The sequence below is a fragment of the Pollachius pollachius genome, assembly GCF_949987615.1.
Source record: "Pollachius pollachius genome assembly, chromosome: 2".
Lineage (NCBI taxonomy): Eukaryota > Metazoa > Chordata > Actinopteri > Gadiformes > Gadidae > Pollachius > Pollachius pollachius.
This window is the reverse complement of record NC_136935.1, coordinates 8,063,161-8,082,793: the sequence shown is the minus strand read 5'-3', so window position 1 is coordinate 8,082,793 and position 19,633 is coordinate 8,063,161. Positions and strand designations below refer to the sequence as shown.

General features: G+C 53.4%; 2 protein-coding genes across 3 annotated transcripts in view; both read left to right on the top strand.

The window, feature by feature from the left end:
* cul9 (cullin 9) overlaps positions 1-14,525 on the top strand; it is a 32,055-nt gene extending 17,530 nt beyond the window's left edge. The window contains exons 25-44 of one of the 2 annotated variants that reach the window (XM_079729597.1): positions 166-348; positions 805-968; positions 1,591-1,819; positions 2,139-2,334; positions 2,800-2,948; positions 4,921-5,047; positions 5,705-5,910; positions 6,115-6,386; positions 7,134-7,260; positions 8,230-8,478; positions 9,646-9,786; positions 9,972-10,136; positions 10,656-10,819; positions 11,042-11,135; positions 11,253-11,327; positions 11,443-11,553; positions 12,025-12,142; positions 12,580-12,713; positions 13,245-13,336; positions 13,419-14,525. In XM_079729597.1, coding sequence (XP_079585723.1) covers positions 166-348; positions 805-968; positions 1,591-1,819; positions 2,139-2,334; positions 2,800-2,948; positions 4,921-5,047; positions 5,705-5,910; positions 6,115-6,386; positions 7,134-7,260; positions 8,230-8,478; positions 9,646-9,786; positions 9,972-10,136; positions 10,656-10,819; positions 11,042-11,135; positions 11,253-11,327; positions 11,443-11,553; positions 12,025-12,142; positions 12,580-12,713; positions 13,245-13,336; positions 13,419-13,626 — 3,204 coding nt within the window. In that variant the 3' untranslated portion in view covers positions 13,627-14,525. Of the gene's footprint in view, positions 1-165; positions 349-804; positions 969-1,590; positions 1,820-2,138; positions 2,335-2,799; positions 2,949-4,920; positions 5,048-5,704; positions 5,911-6,114; positions 6,387-7,133; positions 7,261-8,229; positions 8,479-9,645; positions 9,787-9,971; positions 10,137-10,655; positions 10,820-11,041; positions 11,136-11,252; positions 11,328-11,442; positions 11,554-12,024; positions 12,143-12,579; positions 12,768-12,867; positions 13,184-13,244; positions 13,337-13,418 lie in introns of those variants that run through there. The other variant, XM_079729598.1, reaches the window with a different exon arrangement.
* Positions 14,526-15,083: 558 nt separating this feature from the next.
* The window catches only part of LOC307070551 (uncharacterized protein), a 21,592-nt gene continuing 17,042 nt past the window's right edge, over positions 15,084-19,633 (top strand). The window contains exons 1-9 of the mRNA XM_079729058.1: positions 15,084-15,835; positions 15,954-15,992; positions 16,527-16,735; positions 17,091-17,133; positions 17,275-17,400; positions 17,500-17,604; positions 17,712-17,930; positions 19,048-19,194; positions 19,549-19,633. The exon at positions 19,549-19,633 is cut by the window's right edge and continues 119 nt beyond it. Coding sequence (XP_079585184.1) covers positions 15,329-15,835; positions 15,954-15,992; positions 16,527-16,735; positions 17,091-17,133; positions 17,275-17,400; positions 17,500-17,604; positions 17,712-17,930; positions 19,048-19,194; positions 19,549-19,633 — 1,480 coding nt within the window. The 5' untranslated portion in view covers positions 15,084-15,328. The remainder of the gene's footprint in view (positions 15,836-15,953; positions 15,993-16,526; positions 16,736-17,090; positions 17,134-17,274; positions 17,401-17,499; positions 17,605-17,711; positions 17,931-19,047; positions 19,195-19,548) is intronic.

The following is a 19,633-nucleotide window of genomic DNA, read 5'->3' as shown; positions in this document are numbered from 1 at the left end:
GGGCTTGAACAGTAGCGGCAGTTGCTCTCGAGCAGGACGCCTACCGACCTCTGACCTCTCAGAAGATGAACCGAGCGTCTCTTGGTTTTAGTGCCTTCTGAGTGACTAGACAGCCAATCGTGTTTGAGGTCCTGCCCGCGGGAGCTGATTGGTTGTTCCCCTCAGGTGAAGGAGTTCCTGGAGGTGAGCTGCGGCCTGCCGGACTTCGTGGAGCGGTACCGCGGGCTGTACGTGCGTCTGAAGCGCGCCATGGAGGAGCTGTTCGGCCAGCAGACCGCCTTCGCCCTCGCGCTGCGCACCGGCTTCTCCGCCGCCCTGCTGCAGCTGTCCATCCTCAGGGCCGTGCACGTGAGTCCTCCCCAGAGCGTGCACGTGAGTCCTCCTCAGGGCCGTGCACGTGGATCCTCCCTAGAGCGTGCACGTGAGTACTGCTAACGGGTAGCTCAGGTGAACCGTTAGCTCGGGGCATTCTTGTGCTAATGGTAGCTGTGGTGTGCAGGTGAGCATTTAGCTCTCACCATGCTAGTGCTAACGGGTAGCTCAGGAGAGCCTTTAGCTCTGGGCAGGCTAGTGCTAACGTGTAGCTCTGGTAAGACTTTAGCTCTAACCATGCTAGTGCTAACGGGTAGCTCAGGTAAGCCTTTAGCTCTGGGCAGGCTAGTGCTAACGGGTAGCTCTGGTAAGTCTTTAGCTCTCACCATGCTAGTGCTAACGGGTAGCTCTGGGCATGCTAGTGCTAACGGGTAGCTCTGGTGAGCCTTTAGCTCTCACCATGCTAGTGTTAACGGTAGTTGTTCTGTGCAGGTGAGCGAGCGCTTCGCCCAGTACATCGACCAGGCCATCCAGAGGATCCAGATGAGCGGCCGTGCGGAGCGCCGCGAGAGCCAGGAGCGTCTGCAGCAGTTCCTGGAGCCCATGCTGTTCCTGTCCGGCCTGGAGATGGCCAGCACCTTCGAGCACTTCTACAGGTGCCCACACACAGCCAATCACAGGGGAGGCCAGCCCGCATGATGGCCTCTGACCCTCACCACACAGCATGCAACAGCAAGGGGGGCGGGGCTTCAGACCACACCCCTACATACTACAACAAGGGGGGGGCGGGGCTTCAGACAACACCCCTACTATCCTACATCTAGAGGGGCGGGGCTTCAGACCTCACCCCTACCATCCTACATCAAGGGGGGCGGGGCTTCAGAAGGCACCCCTACCATACTACAACAAGGGGGGCGGGGCTTCAGAAGACACCCCTACCATCCTACATCAAGGGGGGCAGGGCTTCAGAAGAAACCCCTACCATACTACAACAAGGGGGGCGGGGCTTCAGACCACACCCCTACCATCCTACAGCTAGAGGGGCTGGGCTTCAGACCACACCCCTACCATCCTACAGCAAGGGGGTGGGGTTGCAGACCACACCCCTGCCATGTTTAGAATAAGCCGACTTTGAGATATCAATATATATCAATATTCTTCTTGACATATTGAGGATATTGGCTACATGTGCGTAGAGGATATGTCATCTGGGTTATTGTATACGCTATTATAATGTGGTGTAACGGTGACTGTGGCGCCCCCCCCTGGCGGCGGCAGGTACTACCTGGGCGACCGGCTGCTGAGCGGGGGCGACGTGTGGCTGGAGGAGCTGGTCAACCAGCCCATCGGGAGCTGCTTCCCCAACCGCTTCCCCGAGCAGATGCTCAAGAACTTGGCCGAGTCGGACGAGCTGCGCCGCGAGTTCAGCCTGTACCGCCTCCAGCAGCTGGACCACAGGCTGACGGACCAGAGCCTGATGGTCCCCGCCCTGCCGGACCCCTCCCAGGTAGAACGGACTACACTAGACGGTGCTGACCCCAAACTAGTGCTGACCCCCTGACCCCAGCCTAGTGCTGACCCCCTGACCCCAGCCTGGTGCTGACCCCCTGACCCCAGCCTGGTGCTGACCCCCTGACCCCAGCCTAGTGCTGACCCCCTGACCCCAGCCTGGTGCTGACCCCCTGACCCCAGCCTAGTGCTGACCCCCTGACCCCAGCCTGGTGCTGACCCCCTGACCCCAGTCTGGTGCTGACCCCAGGTTGGTCCTGAGGATGCGTTGGTCTCCACGGTGACGGTCTGGGGTTTGTCTCCTCCCGGCTGTGTAGACGATGGAGGAGGAGGAAGAGGAGGAGCCTGAGGAGGAGGCGGAGGAGCCTGAGGAGGAGTGTGACGTCCACATCCTGGTCCTGTCCCCTCGCTGCTGGGCCGTCTCCGCCCCCTGTTACCTTGACGACCCCAGGGTCCACTTCCCCCCCGGACTCTGTTCCCACCTCAGCCAGTTCAGCACCTTCTACACCCACAGTAAGTACCCCACCCGCAGTCTGTACCCCCACCCCCCCGCTTCACCGTGTGTGTGTGAGTGTGTGTGTGTGTGTGTGTGTGGCCCAGGTGATGTGCAGCACGCTCCAGAGCCTGTGTGTGTATAATTGTGTATACCGTGTGTGTGCAGCCCAGCTGATGTGTAACTTGTGTGTGTGTGTGTGTGTGCAGCCCAGCTGATGTGTATGTGTGTGTGTGTGCAGCCCAGGTGATGTGTAACGTCTGTGTGTGTGTGTGTAGCCCAGGTGATGTGTAACGTGTGTGTGTGTAGCCCAGGTGATGCGTAAGGTGTGTGTGTGTGTGTGTGTGTGTGCAGCCCAGGTGATGTGTAACGTGTGTGTGTGTGTGTGTGTGCAGCCCAGGTGATGTGTAACGTGTGTGTGTGTGTGTGTGTGCAGCCCAGGTGATGTGTAACGTGTGTGCGTGTGTGTGTGTGTGTGTGTGCAGCCCAGGTGATGTGCGGTGCCCTCCAGAGCCGCCAGCCCCGCCGGCTCCAGTGGACGTGGCTCGGCGACGCGGAGCTCAGCTTCAACCGCTGGACGCTGCACGTCTCCACCCTCCAGATGTTCATCCTGCTGCACTTCAACCACCAGGAGGTACGCACGCACGCACGCACGCACGCACGCACGCACGCAAAGACACACACACGCGCACGCAAAGACACACACGCGCGCACACAAAAAGACACACGCGCACGCACGCAAAGACACACGTGCAAAGACGCACGTAAAGACACACACGCAAAGACGCACGCAAAGACACACACACGCACGCATGCAAAGACACACACACGCAAGCACTCAGTGGTTGTCTTTTTCCCTTTGCTCATCACATGGGAGCCCTGGAGTCAGGGTAATAACTTAATACCCAGGGGGGCACATAACTATTTTTAGTGAGTTACTCAGAGTACTAGGAGATGGTGCTTGGTATGCACCAACACACAGCCCCACACGTAACAACTGATCTTATGAAACTTACCGGGTTTCACAAAGGAGATTCCCTTTTCAATACACAACTTTTTGCTCCACCTTTTTATCTTTTTTATCAACCTGCAGCAGCTTGACCAGAGAGCGTTTGAATATCTCACAAAGGAAACTGCTTATTTTGCATAGCTCTCCAGTGTGTGTGCGATGCACAGTTCATACAGCGCACATGAGCGCACAATTCAGTGTGCTTATCATTGGTTTCGAGCCACGCCACCTCGTTTTCTTTGCAAGCGGCGAGCGCCAGAGAAGCTGCTCAATGTATTTAGTTTTTTAAAAAAAATTCTAACCCCCGTTAGTTAATAAGCAAAAGCGTTGTAGTAACACAAGTGACGTTATGCATTCCTTATTATGGGTTTGCATGGGTACTTGGGTACCAGTTATGTGCATCCGTGTTTAGACCGTTTGAAATCAAAAACGTTTTTAATTATGTGTGTGTGTGTGTCTGTCTGTCTCTCGGTTGTGTGTGTCCATCGTGTGTGTGCCCCTGTGTGTGGGTGTGTGTGTGTGTGTGTGTGTCTGTCTCTCGGTTGTGTGTGTCCATCGTATGTGTGTGTCTGTCTCTCGGTTGTGTGTGTCCATCGTGTGTGTGCCCCTGTGTGTGTGTGTGTGTGTGTGTGTGTGTCTGTCTCTCGGTTGTGTGTGTGCCCCGTGTGTGTGTGTGTGTGTGTGTGTGTGTGTGTGTGTGTGTCTGTCTCTCGGTTGTGTGTGTCCATCGTGTGTGTGCCCCTGTGTGTGTGTGTGTGTGTGTGTGTGTGTGTGTGTGTGTGTGTGTCTGTCTCTCGGTTGTGTGTGTCCATCGTGTGTGTGCCCCTGTGTGTGTGTGTGTGTGTCTGTCTCTCGGTTGTGTGTGTGCCCCTGTGTGTGTCTGTGTGTGTGTGTCTGTCTCTCGGTTGTGTGTGTGCCCCTGTGTGTGTGTGTGTGTGTGTGTCTGTCTCTCGGTTGTGTGTGTCCATCGTGTGTGTGCCCCTGTGTGTGTGTGTGTGTGTGTGTCTGTCTCTCGGTTGTGTGTGTCCATCGTGTGTGTGCCCCTGTGTGTGTGTGTGTGTGTGTGTGTCTGTCTCTCGGTTGTGTGTGTGCCCCTGTGTGTGTGTGTGTGTGTGTGTGTGTGTGTGTGTGTGTGTGTCTGTCTCTCGGTTGTGTGTGTCCATCGTGTGTGTGCCCCTGTGTGTGTGTGTGTGTGTGTCTGTCTCTCGGTTGTGTGTGTCCATCGTGTGTGTGCCCCTGTGTGTGTCTGTGTGTGTGTGTCTGTCTCTCGGTTCTGTGTGCCCCTGTGTGTGTGTGTGTGTGTGTGTGTGTGTGTGTGTGTGTGTGTGTGTGTGTGTGTGTGTGTGTGTGTGTGTGTGTGTGTGTGTGTCTGTCTCTCGGTTGTGTGTGTCCATCGTGTGTGTGCCCCTGTGTGTGTCTGTGTGTGTGTGTCTGTCTCTCGGTTCTGTGTGCCCCTGTGTGTGTGTGTGTGTGTGTGTGTGTGTGTGTGTGTGTGTGTGTGTGTGTGTGTGTGTGTGTGTGTGTGTCTGTCTCTCGGTTGTGTGTGTCCATCGTGTGTGTGCCCCTGTGTGTGTGTGTGTGTGTGTGTGTGTTCCAGGAGCTGAGCGTGGAGGCGCTCCAGCAGGTGACGGGGCTCCCCCCCTCGGTGGTGGCCCACTCCCTGCACCCCCTCACCGGGGAGGGGGGGCTCCTGCTGCTCAGCGACCCCAGTGACCCCACCCAGGGTGAGCCCCCCCACAGCCCACACACACAGACCCTACAGAGCGGCGATGGGGCTGCTCCACCTACTTCAGCACCACCACTGGTGGAGCTCACAGTCCCCGTCAGAGACACGGGCTGTCGGGACCACCAGCCTCCGCAGAAGACTCACGACCGGCTTGTTTAGAGTTCACCGGGGCTCATTATGTACATCATACTTATTGTGTGTTGTGAGTCCTTGCACTTAAAAATAGTACTTCATCATCATGTAGCATCTAATCCTAGCTATCGTTGTTGTATACAGGGAACGGGTTAGCCTAATGTTTGTTAGTGCTTTTCACTTGGTTCTATGAACATCCTTACTGCACCGACAACGATATACTGTTGTTTCTCTGTGACCCGGTCAGGCCGGTGGCTGTGATTGGGCCAGCCCCAGTGTGACCCGGTCAGGCCGGGCTCTGGGATTGGCCAGCCCCAGTGTGACCAGGTCAGACCGGTGGCTGTGATTGGGCCAGCCCCAGTGTGACCCGGTCAGGCCGGTGGCTGTGATTGGGCCAGCCCCAGTGTGACCCGGTCAGGCCGGGCTCTGGGATTGGCCAGCCCCAGTGTGACCCGGTCAGGCCGGTGGCTGTGATTGGTCCTGCCCCAGCTGGATGGATTGTGATTGGTTCCTGTGCGGTCAGGTGTGCTCCGGTTGAACCCGGGGGCGGAGGCCCGCAGCGCGTTGGGGGGAGGGGCCTGCCACAGCCTGCTGCCCCGCCAGGCCTACTTGAGCGTGGACGAGGCGGCGGCCGACGCCTTGGAGAGGAAGAGGAACTACATCTACTGCACCATCATCAGCCTCATGAAGACGGAGAAGGAGATCCACATCGACAACCTGGTGTTCAAGGTGAGTCTGGCGGGGCCCGCCGCACCGGGCCCCACCAGACCCTGCCGGACCCGCGGCCAAACCAGATTTTCAGAAATTGTGTGCATTTGTATTCATCTAAATTTATTTATGGAAAATAAGTCTAACCAATGTCTCTCTGTCTTTCTCTCTCTCCTTGTCCCACCCTCTCTCTCCTCCACCCTCTGCCTCCCCCCCCCCCCCCAGGTGATGGTCACGTGTCAGAAGGCAGGGGGCATGGCCAGCGGGGGCCCCGCCCTGCTGCCCTTCAGCTGCTCCACCAATGACGTGCTCGGCTGCATCATGCACGTGCTCAGCCAGGGCTACCTGCGTCGCCACGACGACAGCCCCCACATCGTGGAGTACGTGGCCGAGGGCCCCACCACGCCCAAGAAGGGCCGCGCCCAGTTCTCCTTCGCCCGCGGCCAGCTGGGGGCCGAGGGAGGCGGGGCCAGCGGTCACCACGGCAACCCCCTAAGGTGTGAGCACGCCCTTTAGAACCTCTAGTGAGGAGGAGGAGCCTCTGTGGTCCGGACCTTTTAGAACGTGTGTGTGTGTGTGTGTGTGTGTCTGTCTGTCTCTGTGAGAGTGTGTGTGTTCATCCTGCAAGTTTCATACATTTTATGAATACAGAAAAAAATCTAATCATATCAAAGTGGAGAACCTCAAATTTTAGATAAAAAAACTTACTTTTGAACCCCTACTGTTGCCTATTTATTGTTATTTAGCTCCAAATGCAAATCAAAGATCTTCTGGGGAATTCCTAATCAATCCTTATCGACTACCATGGCTGTTAAATCAACAATCCCATTTAGCGGGCTCAATGTTCAACCTCCTGTGTGAGAACGTCTAACCCTAACGTCTTGGCTGCTTCCCTTTGCTCTCGTTTCTCTGCAGTGCTCACACATGTGTGGGTTTATACATCTGTGTATGTGAACGCTTCAGGGAATGTTTCTTAACCTAAAGGAGTACATTTGACGCCGTTTAAATATGATGAAGATAAAGATTCTATTTGTATTAGTCAAAAGACAGGGCTGACGAGTTTAAACATTATTAGGATGACATTTCAATTGATCAACAAAGTTGGAATGGTTGACTAGATTTCAATAATATAAATTGCATGTTTTTCTATTTAAAGGGTCAGGTTGACAGGATTTGAATGTATTTTAAGCTGACCTGTGTGTGTGTGTGTGTGTGTGTGTGTGTGTGTGTGTGTGTGTGTGCAGCGCGGGGGGGCTGCTCAGTGCCTCCCACCCGGTGGAGGACGGGGGCCTCGAGGCGGTGCTGTTCTCCATGGGTCGGACCATGACCCAGGACGAGGTCCTCGTGCTGATGCAGAGAACCGTCCAGATGGTGCGTGACTATTGTAGAATTCTTCTGTATTATCTGCTTCATTTTGCAGCTCTATTTTTCTAGATATTTCAACCGTGTCTGTACTGTATTTCTATACGTCTTCCTCTACTGAGGATGTACATTTGATTTTTTTAGCGTTTCTCCCAAACTCCAAACACATAGAATAGAAAATATAGAATCTACAGATTGTATAAATTATGAATGTCTCTAGCTTTTGGTTCTCTATGTCTATATATTTCTATCAGTTGTATGATTTATTTTATAGTACTATCTATCTATTCTATCTATTATATAGGATGTATTATCTATATGTAAGGGATAATGCCCAACGAGGTGTCCACTATCAGGAATTAATGGACGACGCAGAGGCCTTAGAACCAATCACTTGCCAAAGAAAATAAATTAAGACTATTCATTAATATTTTCAAGCGTTTTACAATCCAAATATAAAGTTATTTCCAAGCCATAATTAGTTTCCCTGGTAACGCCTGAGGGTTTGACTAATACCTGGAACAATCATTAACCTCCCGTAAACGTTGTCCACTCCTCCAGTGAATAGGACGGACCATAGCTACGACTTGGCAACGGGAGGTATTCTAGTCCGCTCAGCTATGAGCCAGAGAGCTAACGTTATGCATTGTACATATTTATAATTCAAAATTCGTCCCAGCCTTAATACCACAGATACTATAGAGTCTATAGCCTATAACCGCGTTTTCTGATTACAGTTTAATGCATTTTTCACAATTTGCCAGCTCTCGTTTTGAAGGCTGAACAGACAATTTGACTGGAACTACTTAGCAGGTGTCCGTATATCAGGGGTTAATGCACACCCTGTATCTTTGATGTATTATCTATAGGATGTATTATCTATATGATGTATTATTGGATGTATTATATATCATCTACGTTGTATTATCTATAGGATGTATCTTCTATGTGCTACACATCTATGTGCCGCGTGTCTAGGTGTCGGGGACCCTGGCGGTGGACCCGGACTGGGCGGAGCACCTGCTGATCTCCTCTCGGTGGAACGTGGACGCTCTGGTGCAGAGCTACACCGACGACCCCGACGCCGCCGTGCTGGCGGCCGGCCTCAGAACCCGCAACCCTGACCCCGCCCCCAGCCCCGCCTCCTCCTGCCCCGTCTGCCTCAGCCCCCGCCCACCCGGCAGCCCGGCCCCGCCCACTCTCAGCTGCCTGCACTACTGCTGTCTGGTGAGACACATCGCCATGGAGACTGGGGTGTACTCCAACTGGGTGGTGTAGTACTAATGGGGTGGTGCTGTTGGGCTCACTGGGTGGTGATGTGGTACTAACTGGGTGCTGTAGTACTGACTGGGTGGTGCTGTGGTACTAACTGGGTGCTGTAGTACTGACTGGGTGGTGCTGTGGTACTAACTGGGTGGTACTGAAGTACTAACTGGGTGGTGCTGTAGAGCTAACTGGGTGGTGCTGTGGTGTTATATGGGTGGTGGTGTAATACTAACTGGGTGGTGCTGTAGTACTAACTGGGTGGTGCTGTGGTGTTATATGGGTGGTGGTGTAATACTAACTGGGTGGTGCTGTGGTGTTAACTGGTTGGTGGCGTAATACTAACTGGGTGGTGCTGTGGTACTAACTGGGTGGTGCTGTGGTGTTAACTGGTTGGTGCTGTGGTGTTAATTGGTTGGTGGTGTAATACTAACTAGGTGGTGCTGTGGTGTTAACTGGTTGGTGGTGTAATACTAACTGGGTGGTGCTGTGGTACTAACTGGGTGGTGGTGTAATACTAACTGGGTGGTGCTGTGGTACTAACTGGGTGGTGCTGTGGTGTTAACTGGGTGGTGGTGTAATACTAACTGGTTGGTGCTGTGGTGTTAACTGGGTGGTGCTGTGGTGTTAACTGGGTGGTGGTGTAATACTAACTGGGTGGTGCTGTAATACTAACTGGGTGGTGCTGTGGTACTAACTGGGTGGTGGTGTAATACTAACTGGTTGGTGCTGTGGTGTTAACTGGGTGGTGCTGTGGTGTTAACTGGGTGGTGGTGTAATACTAACTGGGTGGTGCTGTGGTGTTAACTGGGTGGTGCTGTGGTGTTAACTGGGTGGTGGTGTAATACTAACTGGGTGGTGCTGTGGTGTTAACTGGGTGGTGGTGTAATGCTTACTGGGTGGTGCTGTGGTGTTAACTGGTTGGTGGTGTAATACTAACTGGGTGGTGCTGTGGTGTTAACTGGGTGGTGGTGTAATACTAACTGGGTGGTGCTGTGGTGTTAACTGGTTGGTGGTGTAATACTAACTGGGTGGTGCTGTGGTGTTAACTGGGTGGTGGTGTAATACTAACTGGGTGGTGCTGTGGTGTTAACTGGGTGGTGGTGTAATACTAACTGGGTGGTGCTGCAGTGTTGTTGGCAGAAGTACCTGAGTACGCGGGTGGAGCAGAACATGGTGATGAGCTGCACCTGCCCCATCATGGACTGCCGCTCCCAGCCCACCTCCCAATTCTTCTTCAGCATCCTCAGCGACAAGGACACGGTCGCCAAGGTAACCCCCCCCAAACATGGCCGCCAGATGTGGTGTGTGTTGGAGTTCACCAACCCTCTTCTCTCTCGCGTTCTTGATTGTTCTCTCTCTTTTTCTCTCTCTCTTCTCTCTCTCTCTGACGGTGGTTCTCTCTCTCTCTCTCTCTCTCTCTCTCTTTCTCTGACGGTGGTTGTCTCTCTCCCCAGTACGAGCAGGCCCGTCTGCGGGGCTACGTGGAGAGCTGCTCCAACCTGACGTGGTGCACCAACCCCCAGGGCTGCGACCAGGTGCTCTACCAGGACAGCCTGGGCAGCATGGGCACCTGCTCCAAGTGCTGCTGGTCCTCCTGCTTCAGCTGCAACTTCCCCGAGGTTAGCCAATCAGGGCGCGCCTCACGGCACTCGGCCAATCAGGGCTCACAATAAAGGACGCTCTGCCAACCGGGACTCACAGCACACGGCACCCAGCCAAATCAGGGCTCACAACAAAAATACATCTGCCAATCAGGGCTCACAACACAGGATGCTCAGCCAATAAGTGCCCACAACACAGGATGATCTGCCAATCAGGGCTCACAACACAGGATGATCTGCCAATCAGGGCTCACAGCCAAGGATTAACGCCCCCTCGGGCCCCGGGGTCTATGCTCCTCGTGGTGGGATGTTGTGTTTGATGAAAGAGTGAGTCTGAATTCCAAAGGTGGCCGTTTCTTATTGTTATGATTTCATCATTTTTGGAGTCACATCTGCACCATGAGAGCCAATCAGAGGCCAGCTCCATCCCTCAGTAGAAAAAAATGAATGAGAAACATACATTCATGTATATGCATAAATGGGCCAAAATGAATGAATGAATGAGGCTTCCGTGGTTCTGACGCCCCCCCCCCCCAGGCCCACTACCCGGCAAGCTGCAGCCACATGTCCCAGTGGATGGACGACGGGGGCTTCTACGAGGGCATGACCATGGAGGCCCAGAGCAAACACCTGGCCAAGCTCATCTCCAAGCGCTGCCCCAGCTGCCAGGCGCAGATCGAGAAGAACGAGGGCTGCCTGCAGTGTGTACAGCAGCACACCTACATCACATCAGATCACATCAGATCACAGCAGATCACATCAGATCACATCAGATCACATCAGATCACAGCAGATCACAGCAGATCACAGCAGAGCACATTAGGGCGTTTAGCAGACGCTTTGATCCAGAGTGACTGACAATAAGGACACTTGTCACCGCTCTGTTCCCAGTATGAACTGTGATGTCACCGCTCTGTTCTCAGTATGACCTGTGCCAAATGTAACCACGGCTTCTGCTGGCGGTGCCTGAAACCATGGAAACCGACCCACAAGGACTACTACAACTGCTCGGCCATGGTCAGCATCGCACTCCACTGTAACACAGCTGTTATGGTACTATGGTACTACGGTGCCATGGTACCACCGCACTACGGTAAGTTGGCTCTAACCAGCACCTTGTTGTCGGCCCTGCAGGTGAGCAAGGCAGCCCGGCAAGAGAAGAAGTTCCAGGACTACAATGAGAGATGCACCTTCCACAACCAGGCCAAGGTACGTTCACATTGAGGGCGTTTAGCAGACGCTTTCATCTAAGTTTTTTGTGTTGGGTGGAGGAGGTGTTGGGTGGAGGAGGTGGTGTAAGCCCTGTGCCCCCCCCCCCCCCCAGGACTTTGCAGTGAACCTGGAGCGGCGCGTCTCCTCGATCAACGAGGCGCTGCAGATGAAGGCGCTCACCTTCGTCATTGACGCCTGCAAGGTCCTCGCCGCGGCTCGCAAGGTGAGAGCCAACCGTGAACACATGAACGCACCGGTTAACTAACCGATGAACACATGAACGCACCGGTTAACTAACAGATGAACACATGAATGCACCGCTTAACTAACCGATGAACACATGAACGCACCGGTTAACTAACCGATGAACACATGAACGCACCGGTTAACTAACAGATGAACACATGAATGCACCGCTTAACTAACCGATGAACACATGAACGCACCGGTTAACTAACAGATGAACAAATGAACGCACCGGTTAACCAAGTGGTGAACCCATTAGTTCACCAGTTAACTAACGAATGGACACATGAGTGCACCAGTTAACCAACGGATGAACCCATAAGTTCACCAGTTAACTAACACATGAACGCACCCGTTAACTAACAGATGACCGCGGTGGATCGCGGTGTGTGACGGCCGGTCAGCCAGCGGCTAACGGTCATGTTGTGGTGCCTTGCCGCGGTTGCAGGTGCTGGCGTACTCGTGTGTGTACAGCTACTACAACCAGGAGACGGAGAAGATGGACGTGATGGAGCAGCAGACGGAGGCGCTCGACTTCCACACCAACGGCCTGCAGATCCTCCTGGGTACGATACGCTACACGCTACCTAACCAGTAGCCACTGTGCGCTACTTAGCAGCTATACGCTACCTAGTAGCTATACGCTACCTAGCAGTTATACGGTACCTACCCGCTGCACGCTATTTAGCCTCTACACGCTACTTAGCAGATATATGCTACCTAGCTGCTACAGGGTACCTAGCTGCTATATGCTACCAAGCAGTTGTTAGCTATTAAGCCGTTACACGCGATCTAGCGGCTAGCCTCTACATGCAGCTTAGCTCCAGATGTGTGTCCAGGTGTGTGTGATGAGCACAGTTGTTGATCCAGATGTGTATGTGGTGAGGATAGATGTTGGTCCAGATGTGTGATGAGGATAGGTGTTGGTCCAGATGTGTGATGAGGATAGGTGTTGATCCAGGTGTGTGATGAGGACAGGTGTTGACCCAGGTGTGTGTTTCAGAGGAGACTCTGCTGCAGTGCACTGACCTGGCGTCGTGCGTGCGGCTGCTGAAGCCGGAGCACCTGAGCACCGGCCTGGAGCTGATCCGCCGAATCCAGGAGCGCCTGGCGGCCATCCTGCACCACTCCACCCAGGTAGACCACGCCCCCTTAACCACGCCCCCTAGCTACCTGCATCACTCCACCCAGGTAGACCACGCCCCCTTAACCACGCCCCCTAGCTACCTGCATCACTCCACCCAGGTAGACCACACCCACTTAACCGTGCCACCTGCACCACTCCACCCAGGTAGACCACGCCCCTTAACCACACCACCTGTACCACTCCACCCAGGTAGACCACGCCCCCTTAACCACGCCACCTGCACCACTCCACCCAGGTAGACCACGCCCTGTTAACCACACCCCCTAGCTACCCGCACCTCTCCACCCAGGTAGACCACGCCCCCTTAACCACTCCCCCTAGCTGCCTGCACCACTCCACCCAGGTAGACACACCCCCTCACCCTTAACCACGCCCCCTAGCTACCTGCACCACTCCACACAGGTTGAACACACCCCGCGCCCATGTGGCCTTAACCTATGACCCCTGGAGCCCTTCCAGGTCAACCCTGCCCCCTTCTTGGCTGTTCTCTATTGGTGAGACCGTTCCCTCCCCCCCCCCAGGATTTTAGGGTGGGCTTCCAGTCCAGGACGGGCCAGGACCCCGAGGCCTCCACAGCCTCCAACCTCGCCAGCAACACGGACCCCAACAAGACGTGAGTCATTCTGCTACCATAACTGTCGTCTGCTTATTGACCTCTGCGTGACCTCTGGTTGACCTCTGTCTCTGCTCCTCAGTCCCAAGGCGGCCTCGGACTCGGGCGACTCGGACAACAACAACTACACCGGGGAGGAGGGGGCGGACGAGGATGACGAGGAGTATGATGAAGAGTATGTCCCGGAGTGGCACGACGACTACGACGAAGACGACATCGACGAGGACGACTTCTTCTCGGAGGACGACGAGTCGGAGAACCTGGAGCGGGACCTGAGCCCCTTCGACTGAACCCTCCAGAACCTTCCGTGGACTCTAGAGCCTTCTGGATCCTACTGGAACCCTCAGAACACTCTAGAACCACCTGGGATATCCAGAAGGCTCTAGAGCTCTGACCAACATTCTAGAACCCTCTGAACATTCTAGAACCCCGCCCCCCCTGTCTGTCATCTCCTGTGTGTCCAATCAGATGGCAGGGCTGTGTCCCTGCCTCCTTGTTCCCCTGCTCTGTGACGATGGATGGGGGTTCGGCCTCCCCCCGCGGCCCCCTGCTGCTGCTGCTTGAGTCCCGGTGCGCCGGGACGAAGGGACGCTTCGCTCCGCTTCCTCCCGGTTGTTGAAACCGAGTTTGCGTTTAGAGTTTAAAGATGTTATCCGCACAAGTCACGGGTCATGCCTTTGTTTAGCCTTTATTTTTACTGACATGCAGATGCTCACATATTTTCCGAATGCATCAAAGAGCTCTTGTTTGCTTCACGTCTTTTGAGTTCAGAGGGAAGGCTGTCTGGTGTTCGCTTCGCAAGTGCTTTCACTTCAGGAACGCTGGGTTAATGTACTTTTAGAGTTTATCTGTCAAAAAAACATGGGATGAAAATATAGAATATAGATTAAACTTCCCTATGACGAGGAGAACAGTAATTCTCAAATAAAATCAATGCAATAACAGTTAAAATACCAGAAGTTGCTATTTAATTCTTGCCAAGCAAAAAACCTGCTCTGTGATATTTGTATGTTTGGACATGAAAATGGTTAAGGGACGTTTTGGTTTTGTACACACATGTACACAGGTGATTGGATATCTAATATTCAAAGACTTTGTTTCGTTACTCGCGTCCTGAATATATTCTGTTCAATCTGTTAAGATTTCATTGTTGAAGTCGTGCAACTTCACCTCACTAACCAAATAAAACTTTCTGCTACATGAAAGGCTTCCCGTGGTGGTGTGTGTTCATTACCTTACATTGGTCTGATCTCATTTGAGTATGATTTATTATTACGTTACTTTTATGAGGTAACAATTCTATGTATATTCCTTATGGAGGAATACAAAGATTGAAAGTGAGAGCTGTTTTTATTATCATTGGGATTCTTTGTTTCACTTTATTACTGAGTCATTATTCCATGTGATTCAAGCTCTTCATTTCCATACATAATTTATGAAAATAAAGCTAGTATTCATGTGATACATGTTATACATAACTTGTGTGTGAAATATAAATAAAATAATAAAATTGCTTATAGTCTGAGAAATACAATTTGAGATGAATCGTCTTGTGAACCGCAAGAGCCGAGATTAATGTATATATCATATATTAGTAATAATACAGTCAGTAATGTGTGTATTAGGTTTCATCCCCATGGCTTTTGTGTCTGGGAGCAGGCACAGGGTCCTGCAGAATGCAGATACTGCTGTCGACGCGCCTTCCGAGGACTTTTATTTTGGAAAAAACCGTCGGCAGAGACGTCACGTTGGCTCTGCACAACCGAAGGTTTCTGTGGAAGTTTATCTTTGCTGCTAGCGACCAAACAACTCCACATATCAAGTTAGTTAACCTACTGTACACGACGCCCATTGTCTTGGTCAGTAAAACCCCCTGTATTCAGTGTGTGTATTCTGAGGCGGAGGCTAGCGTGCAGCCACTAGCAGGGTTAGTTAGCATGCTGGGCTAGCTCACTAGAGCTCACTGTTGTCCCGAGGTTCGAGTAGGAGACGATGAACCGCGGTACCACCCACGGCCACCTGGACGACGGGCCGCGGTATGGACTACCTCCCCCGCCCGGAGAGTGGGGCCCCTATGGCCCGCCACCCAACGAATGGGGTCCAAGAGGCCCGGCGCCGCACATGGACTGGGCACCACGAGGACCCCCGGAATGGGGTGCTCCTCACGGCCCTTGGGGACCTCATCACCCCGCATGGGGACACCCTGGTTGGGGTCCGGAGGGTCCGGACCCGTGGGGACCACCGCCCCCTGAATGGGGGCCTCCTCCGCCAGGCGGCTGGGGTCCGCCTCCCCCGGGCGGCTGGGGCCCGGGCGGCCCTCCTCCAGAGCTGTACTACCGCCCGCAGAGCCCGGACCCGTACCGACCCCCTCCTCCGCCGCCGGGCTTCGCTCCTCCGCCGCCGCCGGTCGCTTACCATCCTCCGTTCCTGCCGCCCGTTGAGCCCCCCCCACAAGCCGCGTTCCCCGCATCATTCCCTCCACCCGGATGGACGGCGGAGGTAAGATATGCTCATAGAAACAAGTTAAACAGCAACTGGGCATTCAACTGGCGGGCAGCCGATCAAACTTATTGATATGATATGAAATATGTATTGATGTAAATGTGTTTTATTTTAGCAGCCGATGGTGAACCCTGCTCCAGAACAGCCTCAGTGGGTGAGTCCTCCGGGGCCGGGGGTCAGTTGGGTGTCTGGTGGGTAGGAGCCTCTCTCACCACATGGAGTTCATAGTAAAGTCCCCTGGTGTAGACACCTGGGGGTTTACCACCTGTGTGAATACCAAGAGAGGACCATGATGGGGGGCTCCGTGATGTGCAGAACATTGTTTACCACGGTATACATACCAGAATAGTGGATGGAGGGGTGACGAAGAAGTGACAGAATGAGGGAGGGATGATGAAGGAATGAGAGAATGATGGAGGACTGACAGGACAATGGAGGGATGATGAAGGAATGAGAGAATGATGGAGGACTGACAGGACAATGGAGGGATGACGAAGTGACAGATGGAGGAGTAACAGGAAGATGGAGGATGATAGGAGAGACAGAATGATGGAGGGATGATGAAATGAGAGAGTGATGGAGGAGTGACAGGATGATGGAGGGATGATGGAGAAGTGACAGAATGAGGAATATATGATTATTTACCGCGGGAGTTTGAAACGTGGATCATCTCTTCTCGTTCCTCCAGTTGAAGGCTTTGATTTCAGTCCCACCCACCGAGCCTCCACCCTCTTCCACGGCCGCCGCCCCCACCCCCGCCGTGGCTCCGCCCCCCGTTGCCCCTGTGGTGCCGGTGGCCCCTGCAAAGCCTAAGGCCCCTTCAAAGCCCACGGGGCCCCCCGAACCAGAGCGCAAGGCCACACCACTTGGCCTTCTGGGAAAAAGGATGTTTGAAAAGTAAGTGTGCATTGCATTCAATGTTTTGTTTTGTTGTTCTTTCAGGAGCTGCTTCTGTAGTTCTTTTCGCAGCAGTCCCCAGGGTTAGCGTCAGTGTGCTAGCGAATCAGCTTCAGTGTGCTAGCAGCACACAACCAATCAGAGAATCCGATGGCTCAAATCCTCCCCCACCAACGCTCTCAGACTTTGCATGTTGAATCGGACCAGACACCGTCCGCGCGGTTCCAAAAGCTTCCAACACAGCTGAACACGGAAAAGATTTGTTTCCGAACTCGTCCAAGTCTCCCCAAACGTTTCAGAAGGCCAACGGTCGGGCTGGTGTGTAGTTCTGACCGAGCTGTCTCTCTCTACTCAGGCCCCCAGCTGGACGCTCCACTGGCATCATCTCCTTCATCGGGGTGAGTCTCTCGTCCAGAAACACTTCATATATGAGCACCGCTGCTTCTGCTGACCAGCGCATTATAAACACTACTTGCTGAAACATTTTGAAACCCATTCTGTGTCGTTTCTTTAACGTTTTTCCCCCCTGGTTTTCCTAGCCCACGTTCGGATACATCGAGAGGGAAGACCTGGAGAAGTTCTCCTTCCAGTTCAAAGCCTACTTCGGGAACTCCAAGGCCCTGACGCCAGGGGTCAGAGTTCACTTCACCGCGCTCAAGGAGAAGGTGGGTCTCCCCTCGACCGTAAAGGGATCTCACACGCCGGGTGGGGCTGGGCCGAGGGTCCGATGCCGGCGTCTGACATCATTCCCCTGTGTGTCACAGAACAGTCAGGTGGCCACGGACGTAAAGGTGGCCCCGGGGGGGACGGAGAACGTTGGCATGGAGATCTACGAGGCTGTTGTCAGCCAGCCAATCCAGGAGCCCCAGGTGAGCTCCGCCTCTCCACCGATGCCCCCCAATACGCTCACACTCCCTGGGACGTAATTGGCTGAAGTAAGGTGTGGGCGTGACGACGTCCTCTCTTTCCCGTCCAGCCCGGGGAGAAGCTGTACCCAGGCCAGGTGTTCACCACGCTGGGCCACCTGCGCACCAACCTGGCGTACGAGCGGCGGGACTCTGCGGTGACGCTGCTGAAGGACGACCAGGTGCTGTTCAACCTGCTCACCGACCTGGTGACGGACAAGAGGAGGGCCACCAACATCCGGCTGCAGATCCCCCTCACCTACCAGCACACCAAGGAGACCCGCCTCACGGTGAGGGGGGGGGGGGAACGCCTGCAGAGCAGCGGGATGGACTGAAGTGTGCGCGTGTGTGTTGTGTGTGTGCAGTGTTTCCCACGGACAGAAAGCAATGTGTGGTGCCAGGGCCGGAGTGGGATTCCTGACGGAGGGGGGGGGGGCGGGGGGGAACGGAGCCCAGATGGGGGGGGTTCTTGTATTTAACTTTTTTGGTAAAACAAAATCAAAAGTATAATGTAACGATATAAATATAATAATACAAATAATAGTCCTTCAACCAATCCGACCAACGATCGTTTCAATCGCAACAGTCATTGTGTTAAACCAGCCAATAGCGCGCCAGGGGGAAAAACCAGCTTGGTGATTGGCTCCAGTAAAAGCGGATCGGAAACAGAAAGAAATGTATTGCTCTCCAGCCCCTGCTGCAGAGCGAATTTAAATCGCCGGCAGAACGGGCTGGGGGTACCCAGTCTAATACCATAGCCTATCTCAACCATAACCGCATTTCATATTAATCGAATAGTTTGCTGCGTTACCAACATTATCTATGCTGACTTAGGGTGCAGGATGTTCAATATCAATAACGTTGAGTTCATAAGGGCTAACATTATCTTTTCTTAATCAACATTATCTTTAACAATAATTTCGGCAGGTGTTTTTGAGCACAGTATATTATACTAAACTTTGGTGAAACGGTCGCCGACCGTCTTCACTGTGCCAAATATCCCGCGGATATTTGGCAGCGGGCGAATCAGCTCTTTATAAGTGTACCCGCACACCACTGACATGAATGCGCACTTGTCTCTATGTGTGCGTGTTCGTGTGCGTATGCGTGTGTGAACGAGAATGTCAGGGAAAAAGTGCTATGAGGAGATGAATGAACGGAACGACATTTATATTTAAAAATTGCAGAAAAAAGAAGGGAAATCAATTTGTGGCGCTCGGTGTTGATTCTGTGGCGCTGCGCCACACATTGGTCTATGTATGGGAAACGTGTGTGTGTGTGTGTGTTGTGATGTCCAACAGTGTGTTGGTGTTGGACGACAGGGAGACTGTGTACGTTGTGTGGTGTTTTCATTAAGGCGTGCATGGGGCTAGCTCTGACGGTTGACCCTTGACCCCCGGTGCTCAGGGCGTCATCACGAGCATCACGGGCTCCAAGGGGGTGATCGCGGCGGAGACGTACGGCGAGCTGACCTTCGAACTGAAGGAGAACCTGAGTGACGTGGACTTCACCGCAGAGGACGTCAAAGAGGAGGTGGAGTTCACCCTCCACACGGTGAGGAGGAGGAGGAGGAGGAGGAGGAGGAGGAGGAGGAGTCATTGTGTGCTTTCCCAGAATCCTCTGCTGCTGTAGTGTGCTTGACTTTAACTTGACAACAGCAGTCCGATTGAAAAGTCATTGAATTAAAATGAAGCCTCGTTGAATGAACCGCTTATATCTGGATCGCTTCGTGGGACAACCCTGGCAAGGACCTTCTGAAAACTAAGCTTTAGTTACTGCAACGGGGACTTTTATTCTGAAGATCTATTCCTCTTAGGATGCATGTGTCTGACCTTCCTGTGTTCATGTCGTCGCTTCCTGTTGACTGGCTGTTGTTAAAGTCCACCGTGGGTTGTGATTGGTCAACAGGTGCGAGGAGCCCAGTGGGCGATCAGGATCCGCCGCATGAAGGAGCCCCTGCTCCTCACCCTCTGCACCTCACCCCCTCCCCTGC